The sequence below is a fragment of the Carcharhinus amblyrhynchos genome, chromosome 30 (genome assembly GCF_965287045.1).
Source record: "Carcharhinus amblyrhynchos chromosome 30, sCarAmb.v2.hapA, whole genome shotgun sequence".
In the NCBI taxonomy this organism is placed as follows: domain Eukaryota; kingdom Metazoa; phylum Chordata; class Chondrichthyes; order Carcharhiniformes; family Carcharhinidae; genus Carcharhinus; species Carcharhinus amblyrhynchos.
The window spans coordinates 32042163-32060099 of record NC_137353.1 but is presented as its reverse complement, the minus strand read 5'-3'; the positions used below and the strand labels follow the sequence as shown (position 1 = coordinate 32060099).

The following is a 17937-nucleotide window of genomic DNA, read 5'->3' as shown; positions in this document are numbered from 1 at the left end:
AGGAGATCGCCCCCCTAGTCTTTTGACACTTTGAGATAATACCACCTATCCTTGAGGAATTATTTGTTTTGAGCACATTTCGTCTGTCCAGGATTTGGTTTACAGTGAAGCCATTGACTTTACTTGGCATACATTAGTCTGGTGAGGGCATGTCGTTAAAGTCTTCCCTTGTGACTATGTTGAGGAAGTAATCGTTCAGAACGTTTACTGTATTACGCTCAAGTTTAAGCCTGTTTGTGTATTTCATTGGTTTGCTCTTCACCCCTGACTGACTTGTCGCTGTTAAGGTACAGGATGGAAAAGCCTATTAGTCTTTGATGGCTTTTGCAATACTTCCCAGCTTCAGTGTTCTGCCTAGTAAACGCAACGGCAGACAAAAGGCAGCTAGGTGCACAGGAAAGGTTTAATGATTAAGACACAGTCCTGTGTGGCACTGAGTTATCCAGGTCAAAGGAGACTAGGTTCGATTCCTACTCTATGCTTATCTTGACTGAAGTAGTGACTCAGATGCTGCAAATCCTCTTGGTGCCGCTTGTAGCTACAAAAAGAAGAAACCAACTATTGTTCCTACTCTCGATCACTCACCGTCCCCATCAGAAAGTTGTGTCAGTGTCAGCTTCGCCACAGACAAATACCCTGCTGACATTGTACACAGAGGAATGAAAAGAAAAGGCTGTGATGTTCTAACTATGTTCGGGGTTGTGGGTTTTAATACAGAGAAAAGATGTTGGGGGGGTGATTCTCCCAGCCTGCTACATTGCCAGAGCAGTGCAGTGGGCCGGCAGACATAAGCTTTTGCTACCAAATAAACCTGTTGGACTTTAACCTGGTGTTGTGAGACTCCTTATTATGTTTACCTCAGTCCAATGTTGGCATCTCCACATCCTGGCAGACATAAGCAAATGCCATTTAGTGGGCTCCCAGCTGGATGCCATGGCTTCCGTGCGCCTTCAACCACCGGAATTCTGACATCGTTAATTCCACATCAGTGTAGAGCTGATTAAATTATTTAAATTCAAATTTGAATGGTATTAGTGGGCCTGGGACTAAAGTATCTAGGCCTGCAGATTTTATATGCTGAATACTATTTAATTTGAGATAATCCTCTAACTCTTGTGATATAAACTGTGAACCGTTACCACTAACCATCTGTTCCAGTTTACCAAATCTTGCAAAGATTTTTCAAGTTTTTTGCCCCAGCATTCACTTTCTGAATGGCCCTTTTGACACACCTGTGACATGTTTTTTGCTTTCTTGACTTATGGGCAGTTCCCAACTTGTGGATCTTTATTTCTGCAACAAATTCTGGAGCTGCTTCAATGCTGCGATTTCTTCTGCTGTCTTTAAAGTCAAAGCATGTTCAGTTAGCAATCTTCTTTGGATAGCCCCATTTAGTAGACCACAAACTAGTTGATCTCAAAAATGGTCTTCTAATGACTCACCAAACTCTCAATGTTGTGCCAGCCTTTTTTAAGATTGCCACAAATTGAGCAATTTTTTTGCATTCCACTTGATTCCTTCGATCGAACCTGACTCGTTCTGCGATAGTCAGTAACTTTGGAGGGTAATGTTCTTCAAGGACCTTTGTCAAGTCACCGTGAGTTTTGGCTTCCGGTTTTACTGGATAAACTACGTTTGGACCACGTAGGATTTACTTCTGATTGCACTGAGGAAAGCTGGTACAAGCAACTCGCTTTCAATTTTATTTGCTTGTACAAAGTATTGAAGACGGTATTATCTCAAAGTGTCAAGAGACTATAAACTCCATGGTTCATTTTCTTTACTGAAAGGCCCCATGGATCCTAATTGACCCACCATTTATTTTCCAGGCACGAACGACGTGAGACTGTTCAGCATGTATTTTTTATTATTGTCTCCCCAGTGCTCCTCTGGAAGCCATTGACTTGACATTTTTTTTTCTCAAATGACGCAACCTGTGCAGAGAAGCTTCCCTTCTCTTTTTAAATATGCCAGTTACTGCCTGGAATCTCATCCTTCTCTAATCAGAAAGATATCCTCTTTTAAAACCAAACAGAAAGTTTTTTTTTTCTCGTCTTCCTGCACTGGCACTTAAATATTTAAGTGTCTGTGCGGAGTTTGCACATTCTCCTCGTGTCTGCATGGGTTTCCTTGAGGTACTTTGGTTTCCTCCCACAGTCCAAGGATATGCGGGTTAGGTTGATTGGCCATGCTAAGAAATTGCCTCTTAGTGTCCAGGGATGCGTAGGTTAGAGGGGTTAGTGGGTATAATATGTAGGGATATGGGGGTTGGGCCTGGGTGGGATTGTGTTTGGTGCAGACTCGATGGGCTGAAGAGCCTCTTTCTGCACTGTATGGTTCTATGATTCTATGATTCTGTGAATGTTGCTTCTCTCTAGCCTCCTAATATTCAAAATGTGAGGACCCACAATATTTTTTTCCGCCCATGAAACAACATTCCGACTCGTCACCAATTTTCCTTTTGTAATGTTCTAACTATGTTGTGGGCTTTAACAAAGAGAAAAGACATGGTCTGCACATGGAGATTCAAACTAACAAGGTTTGTCCTAGGAACTAAAGTTTATTTATTTATTAGTCACAAGCAATACTTACATTAACACTAATGAAGTTACTGTGAAAATGCCCTAGTTGCCGTATTCTGGTACCTGTTCAGGTATACTGAGGGAAAATTTAGTATGGCCAATGCACCTAACCAGCTCATCTTTCGGACTGTTGGAGGAAACCAGAGCACCCAGAGGAAGCACACGCAGGTACGGAGGGAATGTGCAAACTCCACATAGACAGAGACCCAAGCTGGGAATTGAACCAGGGTCCCTGGCGCTGTGAGGCAGCAGTGCTAGCCACTGTGCCGCCATTGCCTGTACCAAGGACAAACTGAAAGTAAAACAGCCACCTCTGCAAATGACCCCACCATCAAATCATGTGAGCAGATCTTAAAGCAATCATGCAACCCTTTTAAATGGCCACTTGACCTGAGACGCTTCAGCACTGACAATTTGCTAACAGCATCTGCTTTCACAAGGTGTGGGGATGGAGGGAGATGGGAAGAGGCAAATTACAACTGAGGGCTGGTGGGGAATAATGTTAGAGGCAGTTACCATTGTAACAAGAAGTCCATCTGTAGAGAGTTGTCAAGAAACATGTTTTCCCGATCACAGCTGAGCTGCCACTTGTTTTTTGTCCATCTGCAGACCCCCTTTTCCCAACACAGCTCAGTCTCCCCTTGGTACTCAGTCACAAGCCTTCCCAAGAGGACAACATTGCAGAAGCAGGTTGGTAGCTTAGCTGTGACTTCAGTGCATAAGGTAGGATCTTCAGTGATTAACAAAAGAATGTTCCCTATTTCCATCTCTGGGTTAATTTTTAATTTGTCCAAGTCATAAATTTTTGTTGATTCATTATTATTGGTTCATCGACTTTGGACATAGTTTCCTGCACAATCACTTTGGAACTTTCATGAGATTCGAAATAGCCTCGATGAAATGGTAACGTGCCTGAATGGAAAATCTTCTTGTGTTCATTTATTATTTGAAAATTAAATTTCAAATAAGAGGGTTGTTATATTATTTCATGTTTATATGTACATTGACAGCATTGGGCATATGCTCAAATCACTGTTATTCAGCCTTCTAATTTACCTCCTACTTTTGTTACTGGCTAATCAATTTTTCTCTGCACATTCCACCAAACAAATTTGCAGTTAGACTCCACTCGAAAGTAAGTCGCCTAGATATAATCGCAATGGTCATTCCCCAGCCACTGCCGAAAATAAAATTCACAAACATGTGCACTGTCACACTGTTCCCTAATCAATTCCACCCTCTGATTGCTGTAATGACTTCCCCACTCCCGTGCATGACTAACCATACTCACTGGCTCCCACCGCATATCCCTGACTTTGTATAGACCTCCCCTGATAGTCATGGACCACCTCATCCAGCTGAGACCCCATAATTTGAGTTGAACCCTAACCACATTGCAGTTTGTGTGAGTCACCATATTGCCAACAAATCTGGGCTCTTTGCCACCCCTGCTTCAGCGCCGCTGCCACCTTAAGCCCCTCATCTTGGTTCTTTGCAAGTGTCGAGCGTTGCTACTCACCTCTGATTTGCCTGAGTCCCTGCACTAGAATTCGAGATCCGTTCCCTTCAATCTCCTTTGATGAAATAAATTCATTGTGAAAAGAATCAGTTAAAAATAACTAACTCAGACACCTAAAATATATCCTTTCAAACATGCACCAGGTTAATGCAATTCTGCTGATTTAGTATTTTTAAAGTGAGAGTAATCCAAGTCAAATATTCAGTGCTGAAATTTTAAAACCAAGTTGTATGGGAATCTAGTGCAATTAATTTTAAAATTCTGTTTAATGTTTTTAAATAGTGTTTACTTTTTCTTGTCCTTCAGCAAAGACACAGATAAGCAACTATGGAATTATAATCCCAATAGGAGCCATCTATAACCCTCAGGAAAATCACAAGGGTACAAAGCATATGTTGGCACTGGGAGAGGGTGCAGAGGAGATTCACTAAGTTGATTCTGGAGTTGAGAGGGTCGGCTTATGAGGAGAGACTGAGGAGACTGGGACTATGCTCATTGGAATTCAGAAGAATGAGAGACATCTTAGAGAAACTTATGAAATAATGAAGGAAATAGATAAGAGTGAAGCAGGGAAGTTATTTATACTGGCAGGTGAAACCAGAACAAGGGGGCATGGCCTCAAAAAATGGGGGAGCAGGTTTAGGACGGAGTTGAAGACTGAGTTGACGAGGAACTTCTTCACCCAAAGGGTTGTGAATCTGTGGAATTCCCTGCCCAGTGAAGCAGTTGAGGCTACCTCATTGAATGTTTTTAAGGCAAGGGTAGATAAATTTTTGAACAGTAAAGGAATTAAGGGTTATGGTGAGTGGGTGGCTAAGTGGAGCTGAGCCCATGAAAAGATCAGCCATGACCTTATTGAATGGCGGAGCAGGCTCGAGGGGCCAGATGGTCTGCTTCTGCTCCTAGTTCTTATGTTCTTTTGTAAAGTTGAAGCAGAAAGTGATAATATGTCATTTGAGTTTTGTAAAGAGTTTGAACCCGGTGCATGTTGAAGCCGAACTTGTTAAGACTCAGTAGGAGTAGAAGCTGGGATGTTGTTCTTTGGGGAGAGCTGTTCTGTTGGCTAGGCTGGCACAACAGACTTGACTGAGTCCACTGTCAGCTCAATTTAAATTGTGCTCAACAGTAGAAGCTCAGAAGCAGTGTGACAGTGTGAAGACAGAAATAAGACCAATAATGGGACGTGTGTTGAAAAAAGGAAATGACAGGTAAAGCTTATGGAATTAAGAAATGAAAGGAAGCAATAGATAACATCTATTGTAAAAGGATTAGAGGCAGTGATATTGAGTGCTGCGCTCAGGAGAAAGGAAAAAAAAAGGAGGAAATTGTTAATAACACATAGTAAGAAGGGGGGGTATGGTAAAGGTCAGAGGTTAGAGAGGATTGGAAGTGAGAAAGACAGATGGTGACACTTCGATAGAAGCAAATAGACTAGATCGAATTAAAAAGGGAGAGAGAGAGGAGGGAAGACCAGATCTGAGAGTTATCAATAAACAAAAGTAGAAAATGCGGGATGGAAGATCTGGCAGTAAATTCTGGAAAGGTAACAATTTGGACGGGTTTGAGCAGTAAGATACTGAGAGGTAAACATTCCACTGCTGTGCTTCAGGTTTGGATCTTTGCCCAGTGAGATCTCGTATTGAATCTGGGCCAGCAGAGCCTTCAATCTTCCATCTGTTCATATGAACAATAACAGATAGGTAAAGACCCCCATATTGTCTGGAAATCGTGCTCTCCCCCCCGCCTCCTTCCCCACCCCCCCCACTCCTCCCGCCTCCTTCCAACCCCCCCAACTGAGAGACCTTGTGCATCACAATATGAGGCAGTACAGTGGTTAGTATTGCTGCCTCACAGTGCTAGGGACCCAGGTTTGATTCCCAGCTTAGGCCTGTGCAGAGTGGGTTTTCTCCAGTTGCTCCGGTTTCCTCCCACAGTCCAAAGACATGCTGGTTAGGGTGCATTGGCCACGCAATATTCTCCCTCGGTGTTCCCGAACAAGTGCCTGAGTGTGGTGACTCGGGGATTGTCACAGTAACTTCATTGCAGTGTTAATATAATGTTAATAATTAATTAACACTAATTAATAAACTTTAGACTTTAAAAACTTTACACAGCCCCTCCCCATGGACAGTAGTTGTTGGAGGCAATGGAGGTCTTGTCCACTGGTAGGAGAGCTGATGAGAGCTTCGTGTCACCTCCTTATGCCAATACTAGCCAAGTGAAATGCCATCCATGCCTTTAATTAGACAGCGAGGTGTACTGGACCAGAGGTCCCAAGGCTGATTGCTGCCTGAAAGATAGAGACCTAATGAACGACAGCGCCACTGGGGTGGTGGTAGTGCCACCCAGTATCACGCCCACCCTATATTGTCACTGGATCCCAGGCTGTAGATGAGTGATGGTAGCAAAAGAGTTGTCATCAGGTACTGATTTCCTTTGAATAAGATATGGCCTCTGGGAGCTGGTAAGCAACTCAAACAAGTGTTTGCTGTGTTCCCTGCATGACGACCGCCCCCTCCACCTACTCCTCTGGGACAGTACCAGTAGCAGCGAGATGAGGCCCTTAAGTGAGCATTAATTGCCCACTTAAGGGCCTTAATTGGCAACAGAGCAGGATTGCTGTCCACGGTCCTTCCTGCCATGGATCTACCAGTCGGGAAGAAAGGGCTGGCATCCCTCCTACCATCTTTCCACCTAATTGAATGCCCACCCCCCCTCTCCCCCAAGCCCAAACTCACAAAAGGGGAGTGGCAGCACAGTGATTAGCACCACTCCCTCACAGAGCCAGGGACCCGGGTTCGATTCCCAGCTTGGGTCACTGTCTTTGTGGAGCCTGCACATTCTCCCCGCGTCTGCGTGAGTTTCCTCTGGGTGCTCTGGTTTCCTCTCTCAGTCTGATTAGGTGCTGGTTAGGGTGCATTGGCCATGCTAAATTCTCCCTTAGTGTACCAGAACAGCGCCAGAGTGTGGCGACTAAGGGATTTTCTCAGTAACTTCATTGCACTGTTAATGTAAGCCTGCTTTTGTGACACTAATAAATAAACTGAAACTTAATGAAATTCTGCCCCATATAATCATTCTCTTTACTGGAAACCAAATCAAGGGTTGCAACTAATTTTACAATCATGCTTCTGAAGCCTTATAGTGATGGGGGATTAGTGATCAGGCAGAAGCATGTAGGATTAATCTTTATGACATTTTTCAACAGGAGAACATTGTTACATTTTGGGAATGCCACTTTGTGAATGGAATAGGAAAAAGAATAATCTATTGGCCTGATTTCCTCGACAGTTATGGATGAACTCTTGGAAGAACAGATAGTTAAAGCAAAGGTTTATAGAACAAATGACCGATTAAAAGTGTCTTTGTGCGGGTGCTATGATGCAACAGATTACGCTTGAATTTATATTAGGCTGTGAAACCTACAGAAACTGAGTTATATCATGCTAAGCACTCTGGAAATGTAGCTTCCAGTAGATAAGTGAACCAAAGCAATATGTAAGTGGCACAGTGGTTAGCATTGCTGCCTCACAGTGCCAGGGACCCAGGTTCGATTCCTGGCTTGGGTCACCGTCTGTGTGGTGTCTGTACATTCCCCCCATGTCAGTGCAGGTTTCCTCCAGGTACTCCGGTTCCCTCCCACAGTCCAAAAGACGTGCTGATTAGGTGCATTGGCCATGATAAGTTCTCCTCCAGTGTACCTGAACAGGTGCTGGACTGTGGCAGCTAGGGGATTTTCACAGTAACTTAATTGCAGTGTTAATGTAAACCTACATGTGACATTAACAAATAATAAGCAGTCTATAACCAAGCCACATACCCCGGTGAGATCCCAGGGTAGATCAGTAGCTTGAACTCGGTTAGTGTAGAATGGAAACTGGCTTTGCTATTTGGACCAAAGGTAGGGGCAGCTCTGATCATGCATACCTGCAGCTTTTGGCTGCCTAAGCTAGCAAGAACTGGCATGTGGACTTTGGGCAGGAACAGGAATTGTCTTTGATGTCTTGTCTTTGTAGTTGAATAGTCCTTCGACAGCAGGTCTATAGGGTACTCTAAATGAGACACTGGCGAGCAGCTGGAATGCATGTGAAACTATCCTGACATACATCAATGCCTTCAAGTGAGAAGGGAAAATTGGATATAAAATGTACCACACTTCAGAAATACTTTATTGACTGTAAAGTGGTTTGATACATTCAGGGATCATGAAAGGTGTTGTACAATTGCAAGTCTTCTGTTCAATTCTCTGAAAACAATCAGATGGTGAGTTTCTGCTGGAAATTTAGAGTTAAAGTGAAACCATGTCTGTTTCGGAGAAATGCTAAATGTGTAGTGGAAAACCTTGTTAAAGACCCAAATGATGCACTTTCATCTCACTTTGACACTGGATCAGGTTTGCCTCCAGCTGAGTCTGGTATAGAATGTGGTCAGCAAATCTCTTGAACTCCTTAATCTAAAGTTGCCATAAAAGTTTAGAGACGTGCCCCCACGTTGAGAAGACGGCTCTATTCAACTGATATAGGCAAGTAGACAATTACCCCTGTCCTGTGTGGGCACCAGGTGGTAAAATGGAGGTACCAACCAGACAGAACCAAGAATGCAGCTGTGAGTATCAGACTGGGTTGCACATTCATTGAGTGAAGAAGCCCAGTCTTTCGGAGATTGATGGTCAGCCATGTCCAACAGAGTGATCATTGATCATTCAATACCACAACTATGAGTGTAACGAGGCAGTACCGCAGCATATGTCATTAAATCCCTACAGTACAGAAGGAGGCCATTTGGCCCATCGAGCTTGTCTTAACCACATCCCACCCAGGTCCTATTCCCGTAAGCCCACACGCTTACCTTGCAAATCCTCCTGTCACTAAGGGTCAATTTTAGCATGGCCAATCAACTTAACCCGCACATCTTTGGACTGTTGGAGGAAACTGGAGCACCCGGAGGAAACCCATGCAGATACGGGGAGAATGTGCAAACTCCACACAGACAGTGACCCGAGGCTGAACCTAGGTCGGTGGCGCTGTAAGGCAGCAGTGCTAACCACGGTGCCACCCTGCTGCCTACATCAGTCCTATTCCAATCCTAACATTTTCTTAAAGGAAAATAACAATTAATCACGCTTGTTATAGAAAAAAGACGCTCAACTGTACTTCTGATGAATACATACTGTTTCACTCATTCAAAGCAGTCAAACTCCATGATCTGGTATGGATATCACAATGCAGATGTAGAGTATGTATGATTAATGAGCTGGGAGTTGAATGTGTTTTGCACCATTAATCACTGTCATGCAATAGGACTGTCCAGCTGGAGAACTGTTTGCAAACAGCACACAGGGAGTTGTTAATAGCTTGCTGTTTCCTTCCTCGACAGAAGTGCAGATACACAGGACTAAATTGTGCAAAAGAATCCTGAGTGTGCTTCTCTGACAGGTGACTGGTTGCAGTGACATACACATGATGTGTGACAATCATAAAATAGAATCATAGAATCCCTACAATGCAGAAGGAGAACCATCGAGTCTGCACCGGCAACAATCCCACCCAGGCCCTATCCCTGTAACCCCACATATTTACCTTGCTAATCCCCCTGACACTAAGGGACAATTAGCATGGGCGATCAGGGTAACCTGACATCTTTGGACTGTGGGAGAAAACCGCAGCATCAGAAGAAGCCCATGCAGAAGGAGGCCATTTGGTTTATTGAGTCTGCACTGACAGAGCATCCCACCCAGGCCCTATCCCCATAACCCCACGTATTTACTCCCCAATTCCCCCTAACTTGTACATCTTTGGAAACTAAGGGACAATTTAGCATGGCCAATCACCTAACCTGCAGGATTGAGAGGGGGAACCGGAGCACCCGGTGGAAACCCATGCAGACATGGGGAGAACGTGCAAACTCCACACAGACAGTGACCTGAGGCTGGAACTGAACCTACATCCCTGGAGCCGTGAGACAGCAGTGCTAACCGCCGTGCCATCCAATGTCATGATTACGTGTTGGAAATTTGAAGAGGCACACAGAAATTTGCACTAGAAAAAATTCGGAATTTTCTGAAGCAAGCAAGCTACAGGACCACCAGGACCCCACGTGACTGCAGGCTTTGATGTTGCATGGGTGGTTGTGAAAGTAGCGCTGCTTTCAAGATTGCAGTGAAACTGCTCCCGTGCAAAATACTCCTGAACGAGTTGAGTGCTTAAAGTTCAGGTTCTTCTGGCAACTGAACTTCAACCATTAAGTTAATTACTGAAATAATGGAGCTGATCACCTCTGATTTAATCTAAGATCACAATTCCCTATGTGGAACTGACACTGCATAGAGATGGATGGTTCACTCCAGGACACAATTGGAGTTGGCACGGCACGATCGCGCTGTATCGTTGCTGTTCAGTCATATTCTCAAATCATGTTCAAGTTTGATTGCATTGTCCCCCGTACTTAAACTATTTCAGTAAATGTCCATCAGAAACGCAAATGGAGATATTTATATGATGCCGTTTTGCTGGAGATTTGCTACATAAAATTTGAAGGAAAAAGATTCGCGTCAAACAAGTGACGCAAGATGGACTTGTGAGCAAAGTTTGGGATTGTGAAGTAAAAGAGATAGCAGCAGCAGCACAGCTAGGAACTTCGCTGAGCGTCACAGATCAGAGAGCAGCGGTGGATAGTTGTTTTTCAGACTGGAGGAAGGTTTATAGCGGGCTTCTTTCTCCAGGGGTTGGCGTTAGGGATCCTACTGTTTCCGATAAACAGTAGTGACCTAGACCTGGTTGTAGGGGCCACAATTTCAAAATTTTCAGCCAACACGAAACCTCGAGGTATTGTGAACTATGAGGAGGATGGTGTAGAATTTCAAAAGGACAAAGGCCTGTTGGTAAAATTGGTGGACAAGTGGAAGATTAAGATTAAAATGGGAAATTATTCATTTTGGAAAGAATACAGAGAAGCAATATAAAATAAGTATAGTTCTAAAGGGGGTGCAGGAGAAGAGGGACCTGGGCACATATGTGCACAAGTCATTGATGGTGTCAGGGTAGGTTGAGAAAGCAGTTAATGAAGTATATATTTCATCCTGGACTTTATCAATAGGGGCATAGAATTCAAAAGCAAGGAAGTTATGTTAAATCTGTAGAAAGCACTGGCTCAGCCTCAGCTAGGGTATTGAATCCAGAGCTCTGTGCCATACGTCAGGAAGGTTGTGAAGGCTTCAAAGAGAGGGTAGAAAAGATTCACTAGAATGGTTCCAGAGAAGAGGAAAGGAAGTGTTCTTCTTGAGGAAGAGAAGGCTGAGAGGAGATTTGATGGAGATACTCAAACTCGTGAGGGGATGTGAACAGAGCAGAGAAACACTTCCCATTGGTGGAAGGATTGAGAACCAGAAGCCACAAAAAGATAATTGGCAAAATAAACAGTGGTGACATGAGGGCAAAGATTTTAACATAACGAGTGGTTAACATATGGAATGCCCTGTCTGAGGATGTGGTGGCGATAGGGTCAATTGATCATTTGGAAGGAAATTATATTATTATCTGTAAAGGAAAAATGTTCAGGGCTGCAGGAAAATTGGGACTTCTTGTATGTTTGCAATTTTTACGTTTGGATTTAAATTTATTTACGTGTGCAGAGAGAGTCAGCCCCATCCTCATTTTCACAGGTAAATGAACTGCCCTGCTTAAGGTGAGCAGTAAAAAGTCTGACAACACCAGGTTTTAGTCCAACCTATTTATTTGATAATATTCTCACAAGCTTTTGAGGGGACAGCCTCTTCGTCAGGTGAATGGAGAGTTCTGGCCTCAGACAGAGCATATAAAGCACAGACAGTTTAGAGATAACAGCAAGCTATTAACAATAAACTGTCTGTGCTTTATATGCTCTGTCTGAGGCCAGAACTCTCCATTCACCTGACGAAGAGGCTGTCCCCTCGAAAGCTTGTGAGAATATTATCAAATAAATAGGTTGGACTAAAACCTGGTGTTGTCAGACTTTTTACTGTGTTTACGCCAGTCCAACGCCGGCATACCCACATCATAAGGTGAGCAGGACACTAATTTGCCGCGAAACTCATTGCCACTGAAATGATGTAAGGTGGATAATGGTGGCTTGAGGATGTGTTACATAATGTTTAGTACTTAATCCCCAGCTCTCTGACCTGCTGTGTTAGCTATAAAACAGGCTGCTGCCTGGACATTGGTCCCAGTATTTTTGGGCTATGGAGTTGTGCTAGTTTTTTTGAGCATATAGATCAGAATTCACAATCCTCCTGCAATCATGAAGATCAAAGACTTGCAATTATTGTGTGATCACCTCATTTGCATCAAGGTGGCATGATGGCACAGTGGTTAGCACTGCTGCTGCACGTCGCCAGGGCCCCGGATTCGAATCCCTGCTTGGGTGACTGTCTGTGCGGAGTCTGCACGTTCTCCCTGTGTCTGCATGGGTTTCCTCCAGGTGCTCTGATTTCCTCCCACAGTCCGAAAGATGTGCTGGTTAGGTGGATTGGCCATGCTAAATTCTCCCTCAGTGTACCCAAACAGGAGCTGGAGTGTGGTGACTAGAGGATTTTCACAGTAACTTCATTACAGTGTTAATGCAAGCCTACTTGTGACACTAATAAGTCAACTTAATTGCAGCCTTAACCCGAGCAGGTTCAACATTGCTCACTCTGGTGCCTCTGTGCAGGGCAGTGTGGTCCCAGTAGTGCTGTTTATTGTTCTTAAAGGCAAGCCGCATCTTAAAAGGAAACTGTGCACACATGTTGCTGCAGTGTGAATTATTGCAATGTGAACATCAGTGTGGGCAGAAGGTTCCAGAGTGATGGACCCATTGGTGTGTGGAGGCATTAGTGTTGCAGATGAGCAAGAGGAGATGCAGTGCCATTGGTTCATTGGGAAGTCAAGGACAAGCCTTAAATGGAGCAATGAACTAAATTAGCGCCCTTTAAGTCCAAGTGGGAGCTGTGGGGAAAAATGATGAGAATCTAGTCAAATTGTAATCACCAATTCTTTCAGTGATGGTCGGGCTATGTTGAATAGGCTTCCAACTGTCAATGCTGGATCATAGCGGAGAACTGCGGAAGCATAGGGAAGTATAGACCACCATAACCAGTGCCATAAAGTCAATTACTTCCTCTTTCTTTGATGGTGTTTAAGGGGTCCGTTATTGTAGCTGAGTCAGTGTAACAATGCAAGTCCCTTGGAAAACATGAGCCATTCTGTGTTCTACATCTTGTAATGATGAAAACTGTTTTCAGTTGGATCCACTTCCTGTGTCTTTCTAGGAACGTAGAGACAGCATCGATAAATCGGACCTCACTGATGGGCCAGAGTTCCAAGCAGATGAACACTTGCAAGAGTTGCCCTTCACACCAGCGCAAGTGCCAATCCTTGCCCTGAGATCAGAGGCTGGAAGGTAAGCATCCATTTGTATCAAAATCAGCCTGAGCCTTTGCAGAATGTAGCTCCAGAAAAGGCTATGTAAGTTGAAATTGGGAAATATTCTACTATTTTCTAGCTGGGTTGGCTAGTTTAACGACATTTAGCCACGATGGTCTCACACATTTTGTGAAATGGACTCCCAGTCAGTGTTGGTAGTGGATTCAGAGTCAACTGTTGCTTTTGAAAAGGAGCTTATTGAATCTATTGGTTTGATTTATTAATGTCACAAGTAGGCTTCCATTAACACTGCAATGAAGGTACTGTGAAAATCTCTTAGCCACCACACTTCGGCACCTGTTTGGGTACACAGAGGGAGAATTTAGCAAGGCCAATGCACCTAACCAGCGTGTCTTTTGGACTGTGGGAGGAAACAGGTGCACTTGGAGGAAACCCACGCAGGCACGGGGAGAATGTGCAGACTCTGCACAGACAGTGACCCAAGCCAAGAATCAAACCTGCATCCCTAGTGCTGTGAGGCAGCAATGCTAACCACTGTGCCGTCCGAGATATTTTTCAGGGGATATGGAGGATAAAGAAGAGATGTTGGAGAAATTATTAACAGAGTGAGCTTTTTTTATGCTCATGCATTTGTTAAGCCATTTTAAGAAAATATTTCTGGTCAAGAATGTATGTTTGGGACAAAGAGCAATCAGACCAGCTCCCTGAACTCCATTCATTTGACTGTGTTTCATTCAGATGAGCATTGACTCTCAATTACAAAAGTCAATCAAACAAATGGACGGAGCTGCAGGTCTACTCCTGATGGATTAGACATGTTAATGATTTCTATTTTATGCTAATGACTGTGGAAGATCTATATCACCTTTCCTGGCTGCCCCCAGAATTTTATCTTGACATTGCTTGCTGAAAAATGGCAAGTTGACTAAGACCATGAGCCAAACGTAATGTAGAGATAGGTATAGCTGCATAGTAATCCCCTTTACTTGTAAATTGAAGGAAAACATGTCCAGGATTTTAAATTAAGAAGAACCAGAAACAGAATCCATGAGACATTAACAATACCTCTTCAGGCAATTGAAAATCTTCCCTTGCTTTATAAGTTTTATTTTCATAAATACTTCCTTAATTTACACAATGGTGTCACATACCAAAGCCAATCAATATCTTCAAATGTTTTTCTGCGGACTTCCTAGCTTTGCAGTGGTAAAATTTACTTTCAATCAATCTCATGCCATCTTCTACATTGCAAGTAACTCACAGGGGAAATCATCAGTACCTGCACTTACATATTCTGCTCAAAACTCCATGTCTCCAGATTTCTTAGATTTCTGAGATCCACGACATTAGAACAATGTAATGAGGTTCCTTGCCATTTAATTTTAGCCTGGTGCAAGTTTGTACTCGATGCTGCAGAAGTGGAAAAGATGGAATTAAGATTATCAAGGTTCTAGGTACATCAGATCATGCTGAAACCTGTCAGAGGTGGAAATAACTGGCGGTAAAGATGCAACTTTTTGTACCTGTTTTTTGCTGGAATACTTTAGATTTCGGTGAGTAACTTTTTTTTAAAGTGGTGTAATGAAGAACTGAGAATTAATTTCCAGGTCATCTATTCAAAGGCTGTTATCAACTTTAGAAAAGCATAATGTAAAACTATCAATTTTATGATTACTTTTGGATGTGAAAATGCGCACTGTTAAATAATGGTTACAATGAATGACCCAGGAGTTGTATACTTGAGTTTGAGGATCTCAGTTAATTGGGACACTGAAATGTCACCTTCCGCTTTAATTAGCCAGGGATGTAACATTTAATCTGATGGATGGTCCATGTGAGCTGAGTACTGCGTCCATTGTTCACGAAGAGGCAGTAATTGAGCTTTTAGTCTGCGCGTTCTGAGACTCGAGAGAGCACTTGGATCCTTCTTTATTTAGTGGCAAAGTAAGACTGATCAGTTAGTCCATCAAATTGTAGATGTAGTCTCAATCAATGGAAAAAACTCATTCCAATGTTCAGTCTTACGTGGTGAAATATTGCAAACAAAGCCTAAAATATCTATTTCTCATTGTATTGCCATAGGTCTTTGTATCCTCATGATGTGGGCTGTGCACAGTCCAATGTATAGTTTATAGCCTGAATTGCTGGGATGGTGGTTTTGTGGTATTCTCATCCTGGCCTAATAATCCAGAGGCCTAGGCTCATGATCATCGACATGGGTTCAAATCCCACAGAAGCTGGTGGAATTTAAATAAAATTAATAAATCTGGAAATTTAAAGTTAGTAACGGTGACCATGCAATTATTGTTGACTGTTGTTAAAAAAAGAACAGTCTGGTTCACTAATGTTCTTCAGAGAAAGAAATCTGTTGCCCTTACCCACTGTGGCCTATGTGAGACTCCAGATCTACAGCATTGTGGTTAACTGCCCTCTGAAATGGTCCAACAAGCCACTCAGCTCAAGGACAATCAGGGATGGGCAATAAATGCTGGTTCAGCCAGCGACGCCCACATCCCGTGAAAGAATTCCGCATTGGAGTTGAATCTGGGCAGCAGAGATTTTGGCCACTGTGTTTAGACTCTTCTTTCTCAGAGAATAATTTTAAACATGGTGATTATTATGTTAAGGCTGTTGAAATGATACCTGTGTGATCTGACTGCTTTTTGGGGCGTTTTTTTGACGGGAGTTAGTGAGTCATGCTTGAGAAGGAAGAGTGCCTGATGTACTGCCTCGTTAAAAAGGGACAATGGAAGAGGAGTGTTAGATTGGTCAATCTATATTTATTTGGAGCAAGGCACAAAAGGAATAGTGTCCTATGATCTCTATTTTTAATAATTTTTCCAGTATTACATAGAACCATCCCATGAATGAGTATTAAAACAATACAGTTTTGCAATCTGGGATATAACGGAGTGATTTTAGTTTGTATCATCTGAGTTGGTACACTCACCTCTGAGTTGGAAGGCTATGGGTTCAAATCCATTTTGGAACTTGACCACATAAACACAGACTGACAGTTCAGTGCTGTACCAGGACGAGATATTAAACTAAGGGCTCATCTACCTTTTCCAGCAGATATGAAAAAATACCACAACACATGTTTGAAGCACAGGAGGCGGTTCTGTTGATGGGTGATGTTTATTCCTCAACTTGCATCATCAAACAGAGCAGCTCGCACATGCAAATCTTCTAGCAATCGACAACCAAGCACCAGGACAATAAAAATGTTCAGACGTAAGCTCCAGCGTGCAATAAGAGGAACAGTGGGATGTAAGAGCTGAGCGGCATGATCCAACTTTTTTATAATGTGCTGAAGACTGTATACGGCCTACCCTCCCACGATCTTTGCTCCTATCCTAATCTCTGATACGGTAGCTGGAATGGGCAGGTGGCAGGAGGTCTGCTGAGCTGCTTAACAAAGATTCCCCCATCTCAGCAAAAATCTCTGCATCAAACTGGGCAGATTCCAGAGAAGGGAAGCCTCTCTTTCCCTCCTTCCACTGAAGAGGTGATAATCAAACAAGAGTAAAGCCTCTGACCCAGACAGCATTCCAGCAGAAATTAGGAACTTAGAAGCAGAAGTAGGCCATTTGGCCCGTCGAGCCAGTACTCCACCATTCAAACAGGTCATGGATGATTGTCAACCTCTAGCCCATTTTCCCCACTATCCCCACATAACTCAATGTCATTAATATCCAAAAGTCCAATACTGTTTTGAACTTGCTCAGTGATTGAGAATAATTCAACCCTTTGGAACTGTGAATCCCAAAGATATACCACCCTCTCGAGTGAAGATATTTGAAAGTGGGATAGCACAGAGCTTGCTTACAAACTTACAGCTGTCTTCAAGTGTATCTGAGATCAGAAAAATGTTCGGCGGGATGTGAGCAATCAACATCTGGAAGTGGAAAGAATTCAAAAATGGATACAGCAAATATCAAGGAATAAGTCTTTTAACTGCTGGAAGGATCCTCACTAAGCTCCGACTGAACTGTCTGCTCGACAGCCTTGAAGATGATATATAGTCATAGAGGTCTACAGCATGGAACAGGCCCTTCGGCCCATCTTGTCCATGCTGTCCTTTTTAAGCACTAAGCTAGTCCCAATTGCCCATGTTTGGCCCATATCCCTCTATACCCATCTTACACATGCAATTATCTAAATGCTTTTTAAAAGACAAATTGTACTTGCCTCTACTACTACCTCTGGCAGCTCTTTCCACTCACTCACCACCCTCTGTGTGAAATTATTGCCCCTCTGGGCCCTTTTGTATCTCTCCTCTTTTACCTTAAACCCATGCCCTCTAGTTTACAGCTCCTTTATGCTCCTGGAATTACAATGTAGTTTTAGGTCTAACGTTAGGACAGCTGATATTGTGTTTGCTGGAAGCCAACTACAAGAAAATCACAGAAAGTAACATCAGGATCTATGCATGTTG

The 17937-nt window shown here is 43.2% G+C and overlaps 1 protein-coding gene across 1 annotated transcript in view; it reads left to right on the top strand.

Moving 5' to 3' along the window:
* The window catches only part of nphp4 (nephronophthisis 4), a 406773-nt gene that overhangs the window by 258342 nt on the left and 130494 nt on the right, over positions 1–17937 (top strand). The window contains exons 12-13 of the mRNA XM_080214939.1: positions 3192–3272; positions 13385–13515. Coding sequence (XP_080071065.1) covers positions 3192–3272; positions 13385–13515 — 212 coding nt within the window. The remainder of the gene's footprint in view (positions 1–3191; positions 3273–13384; positions 13516–17937) is intronic.